Below are 21,339 nucleotides of genomic sequence, written 5' to 3' on the forward strand. Positions count from 1 at the left end.
GGCACCAAAGTCATCTTGACGGCAGGGCCCTGCTCACTCCTGAGGCTGGTATACCCACAGGCCGGGGCACGGCCAGCTCTGGCCGCCGTGGTTCCCAGCCCTGGAGACACTGGCCTGGAGGAGTCTCAGGACAGCTTGGTCTCATGTGCCGTTTGGGCGTGTCTTCTCTTTGACCCCCTCAGGTCTGTGCCTGCCAGGTTCGGGCCACGGGTAAAATGTACGCCTGCAAACGCTTGGAGAAGAAGAGGATCAAAAAGAGGAAAGGGGAGTCCATGGCCCTGAATGAGAAGCAAATTCTGGAGAAGGTCAACAGTCGGTTTGTGGTGAGTGTCAGGGCCTGGGGACAGACCCCCCTCCAGGTGACCGGAAGTGTAGCAGGTCCGCCAGAGCGTGGGATGCAGTGAGGGAAGTGAGGAGTGAGTTGCAGGAAGGAGCCCAACGCTCCCTCCTTCTCAAGGCAGTTTGGACTGACTGTGTCCTGTCCCTGGAGCTAGGCTGGCCCCCCTCTAGGTGTGAGCTTCTGTTAACACCTCCGTGGAAGAAAGGGGCCCAGCCAAGAAGCTTTGTTTCCGCAAACCCCGTAGGCTGGTTTCATCATAGGAGGCCGAAGCGTCAGTCCCATCTCGTTTATACGCGCCTGTTACTCCGTCCAGGCAAGGCTCTCTGCTGCAGTAACAAACCAACCCCCAACTCAGAGTAGCTGGAAGCGGCAAAGGACTCTCATCTGAAGTCCTGTCAGATGAGGCGTCCTCCTCCGCCTTCCCGCAGATGGACGCCCCTCCACACCCGCTGGGGGAGTGGGGACCTGGAAGGGGACCTGTGTTTGGCCAGCTCTCAACATCTCCCCCATTTGTTATTATAAAACATAATATATATATGGGTAAAAAGTCAAACCTCACAGAAGGATGCCAAGTAAACATAGAAGCCTCCCTCTTTGAGTAACCACTGCAGACATGTTGGGCTTCCCTGGTGGCTCAGACGGCAAAGAGTCTGCCTGCAGTGCAGGAGACGCAGGAGATGTGGGTTCAATTCCTGGGTTCAGAAGATTCCCCCGGAGAAGGAAACGGCAGACCGCTCCAGTATCCTTGCCTGGAGAATCCCATGGACAGAGGAGCCTGTCAGGCTATATAGTCCACGGGGTTGCAAAGAGTGGGACATGACAGAGACTTTTCACTTCACTTGATACATATACAGGCTGTATTATTTTTAGCCAATGGGATCTTGTAACAAATCTTAGCCTGCAGCATTGCTCCCCTTAAATTTTAGATCTTCTATAACCAGACAGATAGCTGCGCCTCTTTTTTAAAGCTATGCACCATTCCTGTGTACAGGGAGGAGAGAGGCCGTGACCTGTGCAGCCACAGGTAGAAAGCACTTCTGGTTTTGAAGGCACCACAACAGACAAGGCTGCCCTGGGTCCATCCATCCTTCAACATCCCTTTGGCGTATTTCTGTGGGGATGTCCGGAAGATGGATTCCTGGTGGAGGAATCACTCTGTCAGAGAGCATGTGCATTTCCCCCAGTTACACCCTCACCAGTTGTGCCTGATGGCAAGCAGCACCATCCACCCAGGCTGCCTGCATTCCCCAGAACTGGCGGGTTTTGTAAGGGGATGGCCAAAGGGGACAGAAGTTCTAACCCCCTGATGCACGCACATGCTTTTGTGACTTAAAAGCAACAGACACCGTCCTGTCGGGACCCATGAAAGGGGCCAGCTGCCCCTTCTGACTCTGCTTCCTTGCCTGGAACTGCCGAATGGGATGGAGGGGCAGCAATGGGCTGCAGGGGGTGGTGTGAAGTGGCTGCAGCTCCCCATGCTAGTCCTCCCACCCAGCTTCAAGGCCCCCTGAGGAAGAGAAGCAGATGTGAGGGTCCCTGGAACCCCACCACACGGCTGTCTTGTGCTCCCAGGTCAACCTGGCCTATGCCTATGAGACCAAGGACGCACTGTGTTTGGTCCTGACCATCATGAACGGCGGGGACCTGAAGTTCCACATTTACAACATGGGGAACCCTGGCTTCGAGGAGGAGCGCGCCCTGTTCTACGCGGCAGAGATCCTGTGCGGCCTGGAGGACCTCCACCATGAGAACATTGTCTACAGGTGAGCAGGCGACCCTGGGTCCCCCATCTGAGCCTGAGCAAGTGAGGCCAACCCTTCCATGCTCTGAATTGGTCTCTCAGCCTTGCCCTTGAGTTGAGGCCCGGTCATTGCCCTTGAGTCAGACAGACTCCCACCCTGGAACCAAGAAAGGGAGGGGGACCGCTTAGTGGGGGCCAGGTGTTCCCTCAGAGTCGATGAGGTTGGGCCACTGGTCCCTTCCCACCCAGTACCCAGGAAGCTCAGTGAGTGGAGCCTGGTGGTCTGATCCGGAACCAACCCTTGCAGGACTTCTGCAGGATCCCCACTGAAGCAGGCATCAGAATGGACCCCGGTCTCCCCCCCCCCCGCCAGGACCACGTGTCCAGATTCTGTGAGCAGTGGCCTTCAGACTCTTCTCGCAGGCCTCCTCCAAGAATTCTGAAAATCTGTGTGCCCTCATATGTTCTAAGTAGACACCTAAAATAGTCCATCATATGTTAAAATAGTGGCTAGTATTATTGATGTTTTTAAATTGAACTCAAGTGACATCACATGTCTAAAGGTATCCAGTGGAATCTAATTGCTGTAGCAAATTGACCTCCACCATCATGTAACTAGAAAAAATGCATGAAAACTCTTTAATGGTGAGGAATTTTCTATCCTTCTCTGCTTCCTTCGGCCCCCAGAGACTGCTATTTTACTGTAATATACTTTTTGCGTAAAAGTCAATGATCAGCATTCCGCTCTGAAATATATGGATGTAGATAAGATTTTTTAAAAAATTCTCACTGACCATAAGGCTCTAAGTGTTAGAGTAATTTCTTCTGTTGAATTGCCCTTATAATTATAATTAGTAGGTTCCACTTCTGATTGGGACCCCGTGGAGTTGGGCACCATAGCAATACGCAGGAGTAGGGAGGAACCTGCTTTTCTTCTGTCGGTTGGGAGAAGAGCTGTTGAGAAAGGGCAGGTGGGAGGGGAGATCCCGTAAGATGCCAGGACAAGGCATTTTGATGCTAAGGACCTAGAAATGCATATTCTTGAAGTCCCAACACATGGGTGACTCTCTCGTCCCCCACCCTCACTGGGCACACACCCCCCAGTTTGAAGACTTTTGTCACAGGGCTGTTGGCTAAGAATATCTTGGGAGCCCAAGGTTTTGAAAATAAGGAGGAATGGTCTTGATGACATGCCCTTCCCCCGCCCCCCACATCTCCCAATTTATGCTTTTGTTTTGTTTTCATTCAAGTGAGAAGAGTCAGAAAATTTCCCCTAAGGGTTGAAAAAAGAATCCTCCACTTGATTGTTTTTCTCTTGAAAAAAAAAGAAAGAAAAAGAAGAAAAGGCATCCCTCCAAGTTCTAGCCTTTCTATTAATACTAGGGAGGAAGAGAACCACAGTGCCTCCCTGGCCCGACCACTTGCCATAGCCTTTCTGTGGGTGTGGGTTCTGTGCCCACTAGCCAGCTGTCTTTCCAACCTGGTGGTCAGTGGTGGCCGATTAATTGAAATGAGGTCTCCTGCCCTTATTTGGAAGGGTTAGCACATCAAAAGCATGGAAATTAATAACAATGGCAACAAAAGTATGTTGTAATAAGTAACCACATACAGACCCCAATTGTCACTTTGTGAGCTTGCATCACTGGATTTGGGCACATGAACCTCTCCCCATGAGGACAGCTGCCCTCAGTGTAATGAGCAAAGCCAGTTGATTGAGAACCAAATCCTCATTCCAGATGCCATGTGTGGCATCTGCACAATGGCTTACCCAAGTTACACACCCTATCCTGTTGGTTATTCTTTAATTCACAGAGAAAAGCTTTTATTAATAAAACTAGACACTTCTGCTGCCTCTCCCCCTTACAGTGGAAAGGTTCTCTTTCTCATGAGCATGACCGTGTCTTGTAAAGAGAAGAGAGACCTTGGAGACAGGAGGAGGTGGCTGCGTCTACAGCTGTGCCTGGTGGCTATGCTTTCTCCCAGGCTGTGGCTCAGCTGGAGCTGGGGAAAGTGCCAGGCTTCCCGGGGGCCCCATCCCAAAGGGGGTCTTTGTTCTGGAGGTTACCATTCTCTCCCTTAGAATTCTCTGACCCAATTCTACAGCTGGGGTTTTATCCTCAGTAACTTCTTTCCCTTCATTCCCAGGCCTGCCTCTTGCCTTCAGGGCATCCGGAGACCTCGAGGTCTTCCCATCCCTGGAGGGGTCTGTCACCTCCCAGCCCCAGGGGCCCTCAGTGCACGGACTAACCTTTGCCTAACTCCTTTTCAGTCACTCTCCAGAGTCGAGAGGATACCTATGGCAAACAACAGCATTTGTTTTAAATTAATACCGGAGGGAGAGACGTGAGCCCAAGATGGTCTTGACCCAGAGAGAGACCAGACCTCCTGAGCCCAGAGTTGGGGAGGGAATACTCAGGCCTGAGTAGCTCAAAGGGGTCCACAACAGATGCTGGTGCGCCCTTGCCACCCAGAACACTCACACTCACACGCTGGTGATCTTTCCCTTTCAGAGACTTGAAACCTGAAAATATCCTGTTAGACGATTACGGTAAGTCCGGCAGCGGCCCTGGGGATCCTTTTCCTGCTCTGTAGCTGAGCGTCACAACCCAAAGGGAGCAGGAGGCTTCCAGCGGAGACTCAGAGATGCTGACCCGGCTCCACGGGAGGGCAGAGGGCGTGGACAAAGCTCCTACTTGGCGAAGAAGGATGTGGCTTTGTGATTTTTCCCCTTAAGCAAGTTGTTGCAGTGGCAGGTGGGGGACAGGGAGAGAGAGAGAACCAGCACTGAGTGAGGAGTGGAGGGTTCCAGACTCTGGGCAAACATCTAACTCTCACACTTCCCTCACCCCATCTTTCTAGTCTGTGAAACGGAAACAGTGGGCCTTGCCCTGCCTTCTTCAGATGGTGGAGGGGGGAGCTGAGGTTCTGACAAGATACCTTGATGAGTTGTTTTACCAACTGTGCGTGCATGCGTGCGTGCTTAGCGCTCAGTCCTGTCGACTCTTTGCGACCCCATGGACTGTAGCCCACCAACCACCTCTGTCGGTGGGATTCTCCAAGCAAGAATACTGGAGTGGGCTGCCATTTCCTCCTCCAAGGGATCTTCCTGGCCCAGGGACTGATCTCGGGCCTCCTGCGTTGCAGCTGGACTCTACCATCTGAGCCACCAGGGAAGCCAGCTGTATGTTAGGTGTCACTACTTGGCTGCCATCGTTGTTATTTCCATGTGTGTTTGTGCACACACACGTCGATAACAAAGAGCCACCACAGGAGCCCCTCGTGACTGTTTTGACTCTCACACCTGGGAAAGGGTTGTCGCATCTTCTATCTAACTGAATTGTCCTGTCTTTACAGAGGGAGCAGGGCCAGTTGACCCTGTGCCCATTTTACAGATGATAAGATTGAGGCTCAGAGGAGCCTACTCTCCAAGGCCCCCCACAAATATCAGTGGGGAGTGGAGACCTGAAACTAGGTCTCCCTGCCAGCAAATCCCAGGCCAAGGGGAGGGAAGGGGAGGGAGAAGACCTGGAGAAGAGGTTTGAGTGTGATGCTGTCAGGCAGAGGGCTCAGGGCCCACTGCCCCTCTGTGTATGCACCCAGAGCCCCCAGGGGTTCTTGTTCCCTGCTGGTCTCAGAACTGTGCCTACCACCAATCTGTCACCCAACAGCTGGAATCTGCATGCTCTCTCGCCTCACACCATTCCTGCCTTTGTTGGGGGCCACTGAGCCAGTGGGCTCCACTCAGCTCCAGCCTCTCCAGGCGGCGGGCGGGGGGGCTCCCTGCTTTGGGCCTTGTTGAAATCCAGGCTGGGGAGCGGGTCAGTGTTCCTTCCTGCAGGGTCAGATGAGGCCATGGCCCTGCCGGGTTGGCCGCTGGAAGAGACAGTGCCAAGGCGCACTCTCAGCACGGGGTCATCTCTGCCTTTTGAGGGTCAGTTCTGGCCCGGGAGTTCCAATGCCACCTCCCAGTCTCTGCTGGTCTGGGCGGCAGGTTCTCCAAAGGGAAACAAACAACCCCAAAGACCAACAAGGCAGAACAGGGAGTTGCCTCCCAAGTTGCTTTGTGATTTTTCCCCTTAAGCAAATTGTTGCAAAATGTCAGGAGAATCTCACATTTTCCCATGAATCAATCCCAGAATCAAGCCAAGGCATCTTAAACTTTGTGATGTTAGCCTTACAAGAAGCCCCTTAGGGCATTTTATGAGGCTGGTCTGCCATCATCTAGCCGAATCCAGGGGTCCTATTGCATCTTTATGTTTTTCTCCCTAAAAGTAATAATTTACCCCTGACCTCTGACACCTAACTCTCGCGATGGTCCACAATCACCCTGAATGGCCAACTGAGTACCACTCTTCTTGGGACAAATGAAAGGCGAGGGCCCCACGGCAAGTCTAGGGCCCTGCCCAGGGTGGATCAGATGCCCGCAGGACCACTCCAGGGACCCGCTGACGCTGCTGTCCCCCATCAGGCCACATTAGGATTTCGGACCTGGGCCTGGCCGTGAAGATCCCCGAGGGAGACCTGATCCGCGGCCGGGTGGGCACCGTTGGCTACATGGGTGAGTGTAGGCGTGGCTCCTCCCTGAGCTGGGCCCTCGAAGCTGCTGGCCTCTTTGTGCAACGTGCGGAGTAGTCGTGTGGGAGGCAGGAAGTGGTAGCCAGGGTGGGGGAGTGTTGGGGCCCCAGGGTGTCAACTACACTGAGCTCTGCAGCCCCCACCTCCAGCCCTACCTGTGTCTCAAGCCAAACCCCTCCCAGGGCAGTTTCAGAGCCGACACACAGAGTTGCCTGGGGTGTGGGTGTAGTAGGGTTCTGGAGAACTGGCAGACAGCCTTTCAGAGTGACCTTGAGAGTGGGGAGGTCACTAGGAAGGGCCTGGAAGGGAGGAGCACACCACCTACAGTGTCACAAAGCCCCGTTCCAAGGAGGGACCAGCCATGGCTCCGGCCCTGTGTCCCCTGAGCCTTCTCAGAGACCGTTGCCCTGGAGCTACACTGGTCCCCTGGGGTCTGCCTACCAAATAGGAATATTCCCTGGGCATCTTCCTGTACACCTCAAACACATCCACCTGCTCACCCCAGGAGGCAGGGGACTCGAGAAAGCTCCAAGGGATGGGGACACTTGTCGTCCTCTGGGCTCATGCCAGCAGCCCACGCTCAGAGTTCTGGACTCTGGTGTCAGAGGATCCTTTTCAGATTGCATGATATTGTGGGACCCATGGGGTATGTGTCTATGTGTATGTCAGAGGTATGTATACCTATGTGGATGCTGATGGATGGACAGATGGATAGATGATCAATAGGTGATAGATAATTGATGGATGATGGAGACCAGGTTAATAAATGGATGGATAGATGATAGATGGATGGATGATGGATGGATAGACGATGGATTGAAGGATAGATGATGGATGGATGGGTGATGGATGGATAGATAGATGATAGATGGATGGATGATGGGTGGATAGATGATGGATGGGATGGATGGATGATGAATAGATGATGGATGGATGGATGATGGATGGATGGGTAGTAGATGGATAGATAGATAGCTGGATGGATGATGGATGGTTGGGTGATGGATGGATAGATGATAGATGGATGGATGATGGGTGGATGGATGATGGATGGGTGATGGATGGATGGATGATGGGTGGATAGATGATGGATGGATGGGTGATGGATGGATAGATGGATGGATGACAGGTGGATAGATGATGGATGGATGGGATAGATGGGTGATGGATGGATGATGGATGGATGGGTGATGGATGGATAGATAAATCCATCTGTGCACTCTGTGTGTGCCTGCTTGGGCGTCTGTGTCATCTTCTCATGCACAGTGTCCACACCCGTGTGGATACATTTGCCTTCCTGGATGTATGTGGCCTGCCTATCTTCTCTTGCACTTCTCTGGTGAATCTATAATCCATTTAATCAAAGTGTTAGGGAAGTCATAGTGAGATGCTGCTGGAATTCCAGATATATTTAAAGTCACCTTTACTTTGGGTGGACACACTTTCATTCTTTGAAAGGAATATGTGTGCAACACCTACTGTACGCCAGGCATCGTACCTGTTATCAGGCACAGCAGGAAATAAGGTGGCTCACAGTCTAGCAGGGGAGATGTCAAGGGAATGGGTTGTTTCCATCCACCATGGTCAGGCTTTTGAAGCCATAGTCAGAGTCCTTTGGGAGCACAGAGAAGAGCAACCAAGGCAGGCTCCCAGGAAGAGGAGGTATTTCTAGCAGTTGGTGGGCAGGAGTCAGCAGCGGGAAGGGATTCCAGCCCTGGAGCCCCAGGCCTCCTGTGAGCAGTACCATCACTCCTAGTTGCAGGATGTCCTGAGGCCCCATTAGCATCCCAGTCCTGGCCTCATGTGCCCGGCTCTGACCCACCACCAGCTGTCTCTCACGTCCCCTGGATCTCCTGCTCTGCCCCCAGCTCCAGAGGTCCTGAACAACCAGAGGTACGGCCTGAGCCCCGACTACTGGGGTCTGGGCTGCCTCATCTACGAGATGATCGAGGGCCAGTCGCCCTTCCGCGGCCGCAAGGAGAAGGTAAAGCGGGAGGAGGTGGACCGCCGGGTGTTGGAGACGGAGGAGGTGTACTCGCACAAGTTCTCCGAGGAGGCCAAGTCCATCTGCAAAATGGTGAGCTCCCGGTGAGCCAGACATCGCCCTAGGGCCGGTGTCCAGTGCCGGCTCCCCTCCCGGCCCCTAGCCGAGAACAGCAAACAGGCAGATGGGAGCAGGGGCAGGGCATGCTAGGGTGTGGGCAATGAAGCCACAAGGTCTGTGGACTGGGGTGTTTGACAGACGCTTCCAGGAGGGGGCCTGGGGTGGGGCAGGGTGGCTCCGTGACAAGGGAGGGGGGCTGCAGTGAGCAAGGAGAGGCACCCTTATGTCCAGCTCTGGGGGGAGGTCAGCATGGGGGAGAAAGGGGATGCTCCCAGCTGGCCCCCAAGATACAAAGGCATCAGGACAGCCCCTACCCTTGACCTTGGGCCTCCTGTTTCATCCAGCTCTGGGTCCCTGGTGCTGCTCTGGGGCCAGGGGCTGCAGGCAGTGGGTGGTGATAGTTTCGGCCTTCGAACATTTAATCATGTTTTCCACCCACTACATGGAGTGTTGGTCACACTTGCTGAGGTCCTGAGTGACAGCATCCATGGATAGAGAATTTGACCCAGCCCCAGGCAGGGCTCACTCAAGGTATGACCTTTAGTCAGGCTGGTGGGCAGGGGCCAGACTGGGGGGCTGGAAGCCGGATAGAAGATAAGGTGGCAGGACCTCAAAAGTGAAGCTGGAGAGAGTCCGCCCTTGGACTGAGGCCCTTCTCCTTGATTCCGGCGGGCCTGCTTCCTTCCCTGCCTGGCTCTCTGGCTTCCGAGTCCCAGTTGTGCCCCCTAGGGCCCTCTTCCCTCTGGGTTCAGTACTGCTGTGCTGGGAGCTGCCCACTAATGCCAGCCACCCTCTAACACCAGCCACGCGGGGACAGAAAGGGCCTGAGTGCCCAGCGCTTGGCACTTGCAAACCCCCAGGTCCCTTCCTCTGCTCTGCAACTAGAACAGCAAGACCAGGATCTGACCCTCAGGGTCTGAAATGTGAACATCAACAGCCAGGCCGGGGTCCAGAGAAAGGCAGGCCTGGGAAACTGATGAAAAGTAGCGAAGTTCTGCTTCTAGAAAACCCGAGGCTGCACTGCTAGGGGCCCCGGAGCCATCTGGCCTCGCTCCCGCCCCCAGAAGCCCGCCCTCCTGGAGCCGGCCACCCGCTGCCTGACCACTTCCTCTCACCAGCCTCAGTCTGACGTCACAGAGGCACGGGGAGAAGGAGTTGGCCTAGAGCTGCCATCTGACCACTTCCAAAGAGGAACCATAGATCTGTCATTTGCGTGTGTGAGAGGCCGTGAGGGAGGCATGGCGTGTACACAGCAAACACATGCCCGGACCACACGCCTGGGCCAGCCTGCAGTTGGGCGGCCCCCAAGGAGACAGGTAGTCACGGCAGCCAGAGCTGGGATAGAGGGACAAGAGGAGCAAGGCAGCAAGAGGCAGGGGAATGGTTGAAACCTGGGGGTCGAAAGGGGAGCTCGCAATACTTGATGTTGCAACTAGGTACCTATCCGCTGGGACCTAACTGGGTGAGGGACGGAAGGTCAGTGCATCAGCAAGTGCCCTGGGTCAGGGTCAGGAATTCAGAGAAGCCGTTCTGAGACACTCTAAGAGCAACAGGGGACCCGCTGAGAGGACAGAGAGGCACAGAGGGGCGCCTGCCCACACTCATCGGCTCCGGGGCACTGCTGTTCCTCTGCTGCCCCCTGGGGGCCACTACAGGGAAGGCGGCAGCTGAGCCGGGAGCTCCAGGCAAACCTGGGCTCATAGGTGCAAATGTCAAAACCAAGGTCCCCTCGTCTTTCTCAGCTAGAAGAACCTCTGGAGCCCTCTGGTCTTGCTCTCCTTCCTTGAAAATGACCCTGAGGTCTTGGAAGTCTGATCTTGGACTTCCATTCCCGTAACCTCAACCCATCTGGTCTGGCAGCCAGGCTCGCCCTGTCACCACCAAGGGACAACCAGGCTCAGGACATAGCAGGGCCTAATTGTAAGGAGACCACGGAGGCCCTGGGCAGCTCCAGCCCCCACCTGCTGAGGAAGACTTTTCTACAAACAGTAATAAAGTTAGTCCCCAGCCCCCATTCCATCTTGGCAGCCACAAAACCCCCTCCACTGCCCCTGTGGTCCAGAAGGGGATGCATCTCATTGTCCTGTCTCCTGGGTCCAGTCCCTAAGCCCAGACCTCAGCCCCCACCTTTATTAGGCCCCTGCTGAGTCCCAGCACTGTTCGTTCCCCACTAGCCCTGTATCCCTCTCAGTCTCACCCATCCTTCCAGCCCATCTCTAGTCATCCTCCTCCAGGAAGCCCTCTCTGCCTGCCCCATCCACCTAAACTCACAGCATCTCTCCCTCTTGCTTCTCCTGGTTTATACCTGATATAATATTTGGGAACTCTTGACCTGATGCCCAGCTTGCAAACAGGCAACATATAGTTGGGTGTTTATTTTAGCTGAACAGTGTTTTAGAAAAAAAGTGAATAGTGGGTTGTCAGGATTTTTAAATGGGGCAAAGTCACATAAAAACCTGGATTTTCTGGCTTCTTTTGAAAAAAGCAGAAGCCCTGGACACCTGCCAACATTCCTGCCTGGCAGGAGCTGAGGGACAGCCTGGCATGGCCCACGCAGCCCACCCCTCACCTTTTTACCCTCCCTGTGTCATCTGTCTGGCCAGCCTCTGCAGCCTTTGGGGCCTGCAGCCTCTGTGATTTCTCGAAGACAAGCAAAGCCCCAGGAGAAGAGCAGGAGTGTCCCCGAGCCACCAGTCCATGGGGCCAAGCCTGCCTGGGGGGTCGGTAGACCGAATGAGGCAACATTGTGAGCGGCTATCTCACAGCTTCGTCCCTTCAAGGCCTTTCATTCCTTAGTTTGGGGGGAGGGCCGTCCCAGCAAGTCTCCTCTCTAGACCATGGACCCCAGGAGGCCCCCTGCCTCTTAGAATGAGCATGTGCAGAGAGCACCAGGACACTGGTAAAAGAAAGGGGTGGATTCCCTCCCAGGTGCGAGCTGCCCACTTTGATTTCCGTCTTGAAGCAGACACTTAGTAGATTCCAGCTGTGTACACGGTGGAGTGCTCAGTGTGGCGGGGAGGAGAGAGAAGCACAGGCTTCCCTTGGGACTGGGGAGGGGGCTGATGCCCTGCAGTCGTGAAGATGAGGGGCCGGCCCCTCCTCCTCCCTCCCCCTTCCTCCTTCCCCGCCCCTCCCCCTCCCTTCCCCTTCCTCCTCCCCCCTCCCCATCTTTCATTCATACCTTCCTCCAGTTTGGTCTGGTGGCATGTCTGTTCCTGCAGCCCCTTCCTCTCCTAATAACCTTCCATCCTGCCTTTTGTTTGTGATGAGGACCTTCCTCCACCGCCAACAATCCTTGGCTCCCCACTACCTCTGTATTAAAATCCCACCTCCAGACCTGGCCTTCAGGACCCTCCATCACTCTCCCCAGCCAGTCCCTTTCACTCTGACCCATCTCTCACTCCCATCCTTCCCTCAGACTCAAAGATGAGTGTCCTCCAAGGTTGCCCTGCTTACGCTGTCACAGGTCCCTCCAGTGCCTTCTCCCCACTTTGAAAGCCTGTCTCAGACGCCCCCTCCCCAGACCACCTTCTGATCTCTCAGCTAACAGCCAGTTCTCATTTCCTTTGCCACCGTGGTGTCGCATGTGCCTTGCCCTGGGGTCCTCTTAACGTGACTTTGCTGAAGCAGACCCTCAGCATCCCATCTCCCAGCACCTCCTGGGTGCAAGTCTGCAATGCACTTACAAATCGAGTAAACGAATGAGAGAACCCACAGACCAGTCTTTGCCCTTGGTAGCTTACCTGGAGCAGAAGAGGGGATGCCAGTTCAGCAGACATTAGTGGGTGCCAAGTACGCACCAGGCACTGGACATGCAGTCATGGGCAGAATCAGTCAGGACTCCTGCTCTCCTGAGGGTTCCAGGCATCTGAGCATGCTGGGATCCTGGGACCACAAAGCGCACCGCGGTTCAGGAGAGCCTCCCGAATCAGGGTCAAGCGGTGTCTGATGGGAACCTGGGGTGGCCCAGGCCTAGTGGACGTGAGCGAAGGGATGTCTTGGCGCGGGATGGCTCGGGGATTCTTGTGTGAAAGGCAGGTGATCACAGGCTCTCCAAAGCCCCTTACCCCTCGGGCCTCTGGGCAGGAGGAAAGGCTCCCCACCTGGCGTGTCCTCATGGGACTCTCCTTCTGCAGCTGCTCACCAAAGATGTGAAGCAGAGGCTGGGCTGCCAGGAGGAAGGGGCTGCGGAGGTCAAGAGACACCCCTTCTTCAGGAACATGAATTTCAAGCGCTTAGAGGCCGGGATGTTGGATCCCCCCTTTATTCCAGATGTGAGTAGCTCCCCAGCCTGGACTGAGCCTGTGCACTGGTTTACGACCTTCGACTTTGCTAAACATCTGTGAGGGACCCTGGACCAGGGGCTGAGACCCGTGGGCAGGGGGTGGCTCCCATCTGCCAGTAGCAGAGCATCGCCTGGTCTGGGGAGGTCTCTCTTCACCCATCCTAGCTTCATCACCTCTATAAAGTTTTCATTTCCAGATTCCCAGGCTCCTAGAGCCCCTGGGAGCCCTCCCCCACCGACCTTGAACTCCTAGAGGGCAGGGCCCGGTTTGTCTCTGTGAGTCCCTGAACTGCAGCCCCAGAGCATGTTTGGTGGACAAGTGAGATGAAAGAGATCAGCAGGGTTACAGCATCAGGCCCGCAGCAGCACTGACAGCCTCAAGTCCCAGTGCCTCGACTGTCCCCATTTTGCAGGCGAGGAAACTAAGGCCTTCAGGGGTTATGTGACTTTCCCAAAGTGCCTAAGCACCACAGCTGGGACCCCCGCCCAGGGCTGTGTGTGGCAGACAAGCCTGCATGCTGACCCACCACCCCTGACTGGCCTCTGCTGTGGGAAGGGCCAGAGTGGTCCTCCTGGGGACATCCCCCGTCACAGCCTGTGTGGGTCAGTGATGATAGGAAGGGGCCTTGAGTTCTCATCACCCCAACTGGGGGCCCCTTGGTCCCACTGAGCCAGGGCAGCCCAGGTTCCCAGGGCAGGGGGAAGGCCCTGGGAGACCACCCCTGCCCCACCGCCTCCCGGCCCCCATTCAAATCCCTGCCTCCCCAGCCCCGGGCCGTGTACTGCAAGGACGTGTTGGACATCGAGCAGTTCTCCACCGTGAAGGGCGTCAACCTGGACCACACGGACGACGACTTCTACTCCAAGTTCTCCACGGGCTCTGTGCCCATCCCATGGCAAAGCGAGGTGAGCACGGTGGGGTCCTTGACTTCACCCCAAAGTGGGGGCGGGGCTGCTCCGAGGGCAGAAAGGGACAGCGAGGCAGGGGAGTGTCCCGGTGGGCAAACTGGGGCGGTGGCATGGTGCGGGGTCAGGAGCTGGCAGGGCGGGGAGAGGAGGCCTGTCCAGATGACTCTGGAGAAGCGTGGCTGGGAAACGGGCAGCAGCTGGCGGCCCGAGGGGGATGATGGAGTCTGGATGGACTGAGGACTGAAGATGGAGCAGCAGGCAAAACTGCATCCCTCCTTTGGGGATCTTAGTGGAGGGTGAGCCAGCAAAGTGCTCCCGTTACCGCATTGCACACTGGGGGATGGAGCCCAGTCCGAGCTGGTTCACGGGAGATAGACACGATGGGGAGGTCGGCCTGCAGCCCTGGAGTGGGACGGTCCAGAGCCCTGGGGTGAAGGAGGAGCTGAGGGTGGCTGGAAGATGAGCGCCTCCATCCCAACCTCTGTGGCCAGCTTCTGTCTTCTGAGTGAGGACGGCTCACCAGGCGGTCTGGGAGAGGCTGTGGGCAGGCGGGGAGCTGCCGGGGTCTCAGCCCGGGCGAGTGGAGGGCCTGGCAGGACCAGGCTTGGGACCGTGTCGTCCACGGCCAGGCTGCTGGGCTGCCTGTCCCCCCGGGATGACCTGGACAGCCCCTCACCCTGCCTGTGTTTTGACCACTTCTCTAGATGATAGAAACAGAGTGCTTTAAGGAGCTGAACATGTTCGGACCCCATGGTACCCTCTCACCGGACCTGAACCGAAGCCACCCTCCAGAACCGCCAAAAAAAGGGCTGCTCCAGAGGCTCTTTAAGCGTCAGGTGAGACCCTCGCCTCCCACCCCAACCTGGATGCCCTGGTCTCAGCTCCAGGAACCCAGGCCTGACCCTTCCATAGGACTGAGACCAACTTGCGGGCTGGGGAGACAGGGGGTTGCAGCTGCAGCCTGGAAGGACAGGCAACCTGTGCGAAGTGCCTTGAAACCCACTGGTTGATGGGGTCCCCAGAGCAGAGGGGCAAACCCACAGTTCACCCTTTGTCAGGGTTCCTCAGCCTCAGCGCTGTTGATGCGTTGGGTTTATTCTTTGTTGCGGGGGCTGTCCTCTGCCTAAAGGGGTTTAGCAGCACCCCTGGCCTCCAGCCAGTAGATGGCAGTAGCATCCACTCCCATGTGTCAGTCAAAAATGTCCCCAGGGTCTGGGGACAAAACGTCCCTGGTTGAGAGTCATTGTAAAGGCGACACCAGTTATGCATGCAAAGATTTGACAAAGAACAGGTGTACCTGGTGTGGGAGAGGCGATCCCCACAGAACCTCGGGGCTCCTGAGGAGGGGCCCTGTAGTTTGATGCTGGGCCTTCCAGCCGGCAGCCAGAGGAGACTTTGTCCCTCAGGAAAAGGTATTCTCTCAGAGCCTGGTCTTGGATCAAGGGTTGGTGGGGCCAAATAGGAGAAATGTCCCAGGCAGGCCTTCGAGAGAGACCCCTACCCTCATCCCTGCCACCAAGAAGGGGTTAGCCACCATAGTGCCCCCTCCTGGCCTGGCCCTTTAATAAGGCGTGGTCCCATCCCCAGGCCTGCGAGGCCCCTGGTTCCTTACTCTCCTCTCTCCCAGCCCACAGGAGCAGCCCCTTTCCCCAGGGGGAAGAAGAGGTGAAGGCAGGTGCAGCTCTATCCCCAGACCCTCAGCGTCTCACCTCCCTCCTGCTTAAATAACAGGGAAGAGGTGGCTGTTTGTGGTGTTCCACTGTGGGCCAGGCCCTGCACCGAGTGCTTTTTGAAGGCATCTCTTATTTAATCTTCATAAAACCCCAGGCCTTCATTCAGCTATTCGTTCCACCAGTATGTATTGAGAACCTACTCGTGCCAGACTGTTACCTGAGGACTTAAGGTGCAGCAGCAGGCAAAACTGCATCCCTCCTTTGGGGACCTTAACGGAGGGTGAGCCCCGAAAGTGCTCCCATCACCCCATTTCACAGATGAGGAAACTGAGGCTGAGAGGGGTTAGGGAACTTGCTCAAGGTCACGCAGCCCATGAGCCCATGTAGAGGATCTGGGATAACAGGGTGGGGAGCATGGATCTGGCAGAATCCAGAGAGAAAATGCAGACTGAGGGCCAAAGTTTGCAGGTTTATCTAGAAACTTCATGAGAGTTTCACCCCCTATTCCACACATACTCATCTCCGCCTACTATAAAAATATAATTTTCAAATGCCTCCATCAAGTAAAATTGAAATTCCAGATAGAAATGACCTCCATCTTTGACATGGACGAGCGCCCCAGGACAGCCCCAGATTCTGGGACAGGCGTTTGCTATGGAAGCTCACAGTCCGGGTTCAAATCCAGCCCTGACCCCTTCCTGGTTGGGTGGTAGCTCACTGACCCTCTCCCAGCCTCTGTTTGCCCACCGGAAAATGCAGGATGGAGATGCTCGCTGCCCGGGGTGGGAAGAGGACTTAGTGGGGTAGAGAACAGTGGCCTCAGCACGTGCCCGACAACACCACCAACAGCAGGAGCAGACGCCTGGAACTTTCTTCTCCTGGGATGGGATGCTGAGAGACTGCCGGGGGTACCAAGGATGAGCAGCTCATGTTTCTGGAGCCGGGCACCCAAGAGAGCCCTTTGTATACACAGCCTTGTTTCCTTTTTCCAACAGCCCCGGGCCCAAGTGGCTCCTACCCCACCTTACAAAGGCTAGGCAACTGAAGCTGAGAGGGGAGTCAGACACTTGCTCAAGGTCACGCAGCCAAGAAGTGGCACATTTAGGGTGTGAACTGGCAGCCTAACTCCAGGCCAGCAGGTCTAACCATGTAGATATTAATATAGAGGGACCGCCTCCTCCCTACCTTGGTCTTCTGTGAATTCCATAGCTTCTCCTGGGCACCAGGAGAAGCCCTCTGCCCGCAGGGTGGTCTGTGGACCTAGGCCTGTGGGGGGAAAACGAAGGCAGCAGAAAGCAAGAGGGAGGGCTGGTCACCCAAGCCCCTATCCGGCTCAGATTCCGAGGCCCCTGTGAGGCGAGGGCCCCAGGGCCTGACTCTGCAATGACTGACTTGCTCTTTCTCCCTCTCTCCTCTCTGCTCACCACCCCCCTCCCAGCATCAGAACAATTCCAAGAGTTCACCCAATTCCAAGACCAGTTTTAACCACCACATCAATTCAAACCACGTGAGTTCAAACTCCACCGGAAGCAGCTAGTTGCAGCTCTGGCCTGAAGTCCACTGTGGGACCAGCCTGGACCCTTCTTCTTAGAAGCAGAATTGCAACCAGAGGAGCTCCCACCCTGGCGGGCAGGCGGGGAAGCCCTCCAGGAGCCGGGGAAGGAGGCCGCCCACCCCTGAGATGGGGAGCCTCCCAGTTCCTCAAAGAGATTTCCACTCAGGTCTGTGTTTGGAGGCGGCCCTCGAGCCGAGATGGATTGGACGTGTCTCTGGCGAACATTGCAATAGAAATCCAATCGGATACAACTTGCACGTATTTTAATAGCATCCTAATAACTAGAACTGAATTTTGTCTTTATTATTTTTAAAGAAAAGTTTTGTAAATTTCTCTATTGTCTCAGTTTACATTTTGTATATTTGTATTTAAAAGAAAGTCAGACTTTGAGGGTGTATATTTTCTGTGCAGCCACTGTTAAACCATGTGTTTTAAGACATTTTAGAGGGGGTTGGTGGGAGGGGGGAATTTACAACAGCAATGAAAAATGTGACTCAAGACTTCCAGAGCCTCAAATGAGAAAATGTTTTTATTAAATGTAGAAAATGATCCACACTTCACCTTTAAAGGATTGGTTGTATCCATCTCTATAAGCTTTTCCACCATTGGCACCCTTGTTCTGTTGGTTTGTAACCATCTGAATTAAATGCCCAAAGGCACACTGGGACATCACCCCCAGCCAGAATAATTGGGTGCATGGAGTCACCTGAGGTCTGCTCCATCAAAACATGCAGTTTCCCTTTGGGGGCGCATGATGCACCGTTGCTTCAGGCTCGGCCTCCTCTTCCTTCTGAAAGGCAGCCAGTACTTGGAGCTGAGAGTCTTCAGCACAATGGTGTCTGGGCCTCTTTCTTTCTGAGCAGGTTCTGACTGCTGGAGCCAGTATGTTTTCAAGAGTCTTGCATTTCGGGATCACTTTAGTCTATTTTAAAGAGACACATAGCAAAGATAAGTAGTCATGGAACCCCAAGAGTCCCCAGCCCTTCCAGCCCATGGAAACATCAGGGGGCAGAGGTCTTGGGTTTGTAGAGGGGAGAGTGGTTTGCCCAGGGCCTCCAGGCACATCCCTTGAGTATACAGATCAGAGGGTCTGGAGAGCTTCGAGGGGCCCAGGTGACATGGATGGATGGATGGATGCGGTTGGTTCTCCAAGCAAATGGGAGAGGATGGGCCACCAAAGAAGCTCAGGCCTCACCGTCCCTTCTGGGCGAGGGAGGGCAGAGGCACGTATTAACTGGGTATCTCAAATCTCCAGGCACAAGCATCCCCAGGAGGATTTGGTGGCTTTGCCAGCCCAGGGCCTCTAAAGGGCCCTTTGAGCATGGCCGTCCAGCCCCAGGTTGCCTCCAGCCTTCCCCTGCTGCCTTCACAAGATGACAAGGAGCAAATCCGCCTTTGCCTCCCCTCCCAGACAGGGTGAAAGGTCAGCATCCCATGCTCCCCTGCCTGCCCAGTTGGCCTCGGTCAGACCTGGTCTCAACCACCAGGCAGCTACCCGGGTTCCTCCCACCGTGGGCCCTGTACTTCCTTCTGCAACGTCTCTCATCAAAATACAGATTCCGGGCTCCACCCCAAACCCACAGAACAGGGTTCTCTGGGAGTAGGTCCAGGAACCCGCTTCTTCAGAAAACTTGCCTGGTCATTTTGCTGCACCCCGGAGTGTGAGAACCACTGCCTCAGGCCACCCATGGGGCTTCCGATTCTCCCAAACGTAACTTCTCTAGGTGACCAGGCAGCTTTGGAGCCTGAGGTTTCAGGAAGAGAGCGAAGCCAGTGTGTCAGCCTTGTGCGCAGTTCCCATGCTCCTTCCCCAAACCTTGCCACTGGGTCTGGGCGCTAGACAGGCACCTGACCTTTGCAACTGACCATTTTGAGGCCATTTTACAAGCAAAGAGGAGCCAGGAAACAGCTGGGCTTCCCTCACATCCCTTTAATACAGTATTATTTTCTTCAAGACCAGCTCATGTCTCCAAGGCTGCTTCCCTTCACTTTCCTGGGCTGAGTACAAGATGAATACAAACAGCCATACTGAATTTTTGCTGAGGAAGTGGAGCTCTTTGACCAGTATTTTAAGATCCTCAAGCTCGGACTGACCTTCCTTTCTTAACGGAAAGAGGGACAGTCATCCCGCTGGGATAGTCACCAGCCCACGCCACCACCCTCCTGTCCAGAAGTTTCATTCATTTTGCCGCATTCACAGCGACCCAAGCTTTTCCAAATCGACTGGTGTGCAGAAGTCCGTCTCTTTGCACCTCAAAGCCAATGCACTGTCGGTTTGCATTAAGCATCCTCAAGGAGCAAGAAAGAAAACATGAATCAGTGTGTTTCTGCGTTGTGAGAGCAGAGATGCTGAAAGCACAGAGCTTTGTGTGGCTCTTAGACTCACAGGCATCTTCCTTCACAGTCACTACCTGCCCCCAAGCGCCCAGAGGACACAGAGTCAGACTCGCTGGCCTTTGCAATCCTGCTCTTCGGTTAGGCCCATCGCTCTGTACAGAGAAGGGGTATCTTCATTTAGAATAGTGCCTGAAAGTCAGCCCCCTCCCCTCGGGGTACCCACAGGTCCTGCCCCTGGATGCCCCGACCCTGCACCAACCCCCCACCACAGGCGTCTACTCTGGCTTGTTTTCTATAGCTGCATTTTTAAAAAGATTTCTTTTTAATTAAGAAGAAAACTTCCTACCACCCACCTGTCCAGGATGAGGCATATTTGGACAGTGAGTGGATTTAAATCTTTTTACTGCACTGGAGCTTTTCATGGAAGAGCCTTTCTTCCTCCAAGTCATGATGTTCTTCTCACCAGACCTTCACTGATTTTGTGCCTTTGACGAGAGACGCAGGGTCTCGCAAAAGCGTGTCTGCTTCCACTTTTCAGGATACAAGCCGCTGTACCCAGTGGGATGGGGGTGGTCTCTCTGCCATGATCACTATGACCCAGGAGTGTTTCTCGAGCCCCTGGTGGGGGAGTTCTCCCATAATATCACTCTTAAGATCACAAAGACCCAACCCCACCTTCCCGGAGGATGGCACCACCTCCCACAACAACTCATCCTCTAATCTTTCTAGGCCAGATCATCACTTTGAAAACCACGAGGCTTCTTGAAAGGGCAGCTGGCTGGCACAGTTGCCAAGTGTTACTCTGTCTTGAGCAGCCCCAGGAGGGCTTCTTTCCTGAAATGCACTGCTCTTAGCAAAGGGGAGCCTCCGTCTCAGAGGCCATGCTCCCCAGAAGCTCACAGTGGGGTCTGGTGTATGCACGCTTCTCAGGCAGCCCATGGGGGCAAATGGCAGTGAGTTCTGAGATCACGTGTGGGGATGCAGCCTTGGCATCCAAGGCACAGGTGGGATGCGGCCACCTGCCCTTGAACCTAGCAAGCCCGGATGATGTTGAGGGCCTGCCCTCCGAGAGGCAGGGGGTGTCCACGCTATCCCAAGGTGTCCAGCTCACCGCGGAAGCTCCTCATCCTTTCACACCCTGTCCTCCCCCGTCCCTCCAAGTTTTCCCACCAACTTGCTCACTCAAACTGCTGACCCAGACCTCAATACAGAGGGAACCCCGCAGCCCCCTGAACTTGGCACCCTACGCCTTGGCCAAGGGGAACAGCTGCCTTGCCGACCATCAGCAGTCTCCAGATATGAAGAGGGGACACCAGTCGGGGTGAAGCTGGGCTCGCCTCTCCGTTTGCTGTGAGCTTGTGTACCTGGGGGCAATCCCTCTGGTCATCTCCTGTTCTCTAGCTCCACACTCTGAAGTAGGACCTCCTAACATTTTAGCCTTTGTACAGAAAGCATGTGAAATCTTTGTGCATCTCCAAGCACAGGGCTGTGAGTCACGAATGGCAGAGAGCTCACGTCTTTCTGACCACAACAGACCGAGATGGTGACACTTCGTCCCCTGAGACCCCTTCTGTACCTACAACCAACTAGCCCAGCTTTTCAAGCTCCAGCAGGTGTGGGTGCTCATCACGTCTAACTTTAAAGGTTTGTGCTGTGGACAGTGGCTAAAACTTTTGAAACGCTAGCTCTCCTTCGGAGGGAAAGACACACCCCAAAAGAAGAATCTAGACGTCTTGCTCCGGTGCATCACTAAGTTATTTTTGTAATAGATCAGAAGCAAGTGTTCTCAATTAGAAGAGTTTTGTGGCTGTTGGTAGTGC

The 21,339-nt window shown here is 54.8% G+C and overlaps 1 protein-coding gene across 1 annotated transcript in view; it reads left to right on the forward strand.

Moving 5' to 3' along the window:
- Window positions 1-17,451, forward strand: part of GRK5 (G protein-coupled receptor kinase 5) — a 226,895-nt gene extending 209,444 nt beyond the window's left edge. Inside the window, exons 8-16 of the mRNA XM_052660814.1 lie at window positions 183-323; window positions 1,913-2,103; window positions 4,592-4,629; window positions 6,550-6,639; window positions 8,525-8,733; window positions 12,897-13,034; window positions 13,814-13,951; window positions 14,659-14,790; window positions 17,066-17,451. Coding sequence (XP_052516774.1) covers window positions 183-323; window positions 1,913-2,103; window positions 4,592-4,629; window positions 6,550-6,639; window positions 8,525-8,733; window positions 12,897-13,034; window positions 13,814-13,951; window positions 14,659-14,790; window positions 17,066-17,164 — 1,176 coding nt within the window. The 3' untranslated portion in view covers window positions 17,165-17,451. The remainder of the gene's footprint in view (window positions 1-182; window positions 324-1,912; window positions 2,104-4,591; window positions 4,630-6,549; window positions 6,640-8,524; window positions 8,734-12,896; window positions 13,035-13,813; window positions 13,952-14,658; window positions 14,791-17,065) is intronic.
- The last annotated feature ends 3,888 nt before the right edge of the window (window positions 17,452-21,339 follow it).

This window comes from Budorcas taxicolor, chromosome 23 (genome assembly GCF_023091745.1).
Source record: "Budorcas taxicolor isolate Tak-1 chromosome 23, Takin1.1, whole genome shotgun sequence".
NCBI classification, from domain to species: Eukaryota; Metazoa; Chordata; class Mammalia; order Artiodactyla; family Bovidae; genus Budorcas; species Budorcas taxicolor.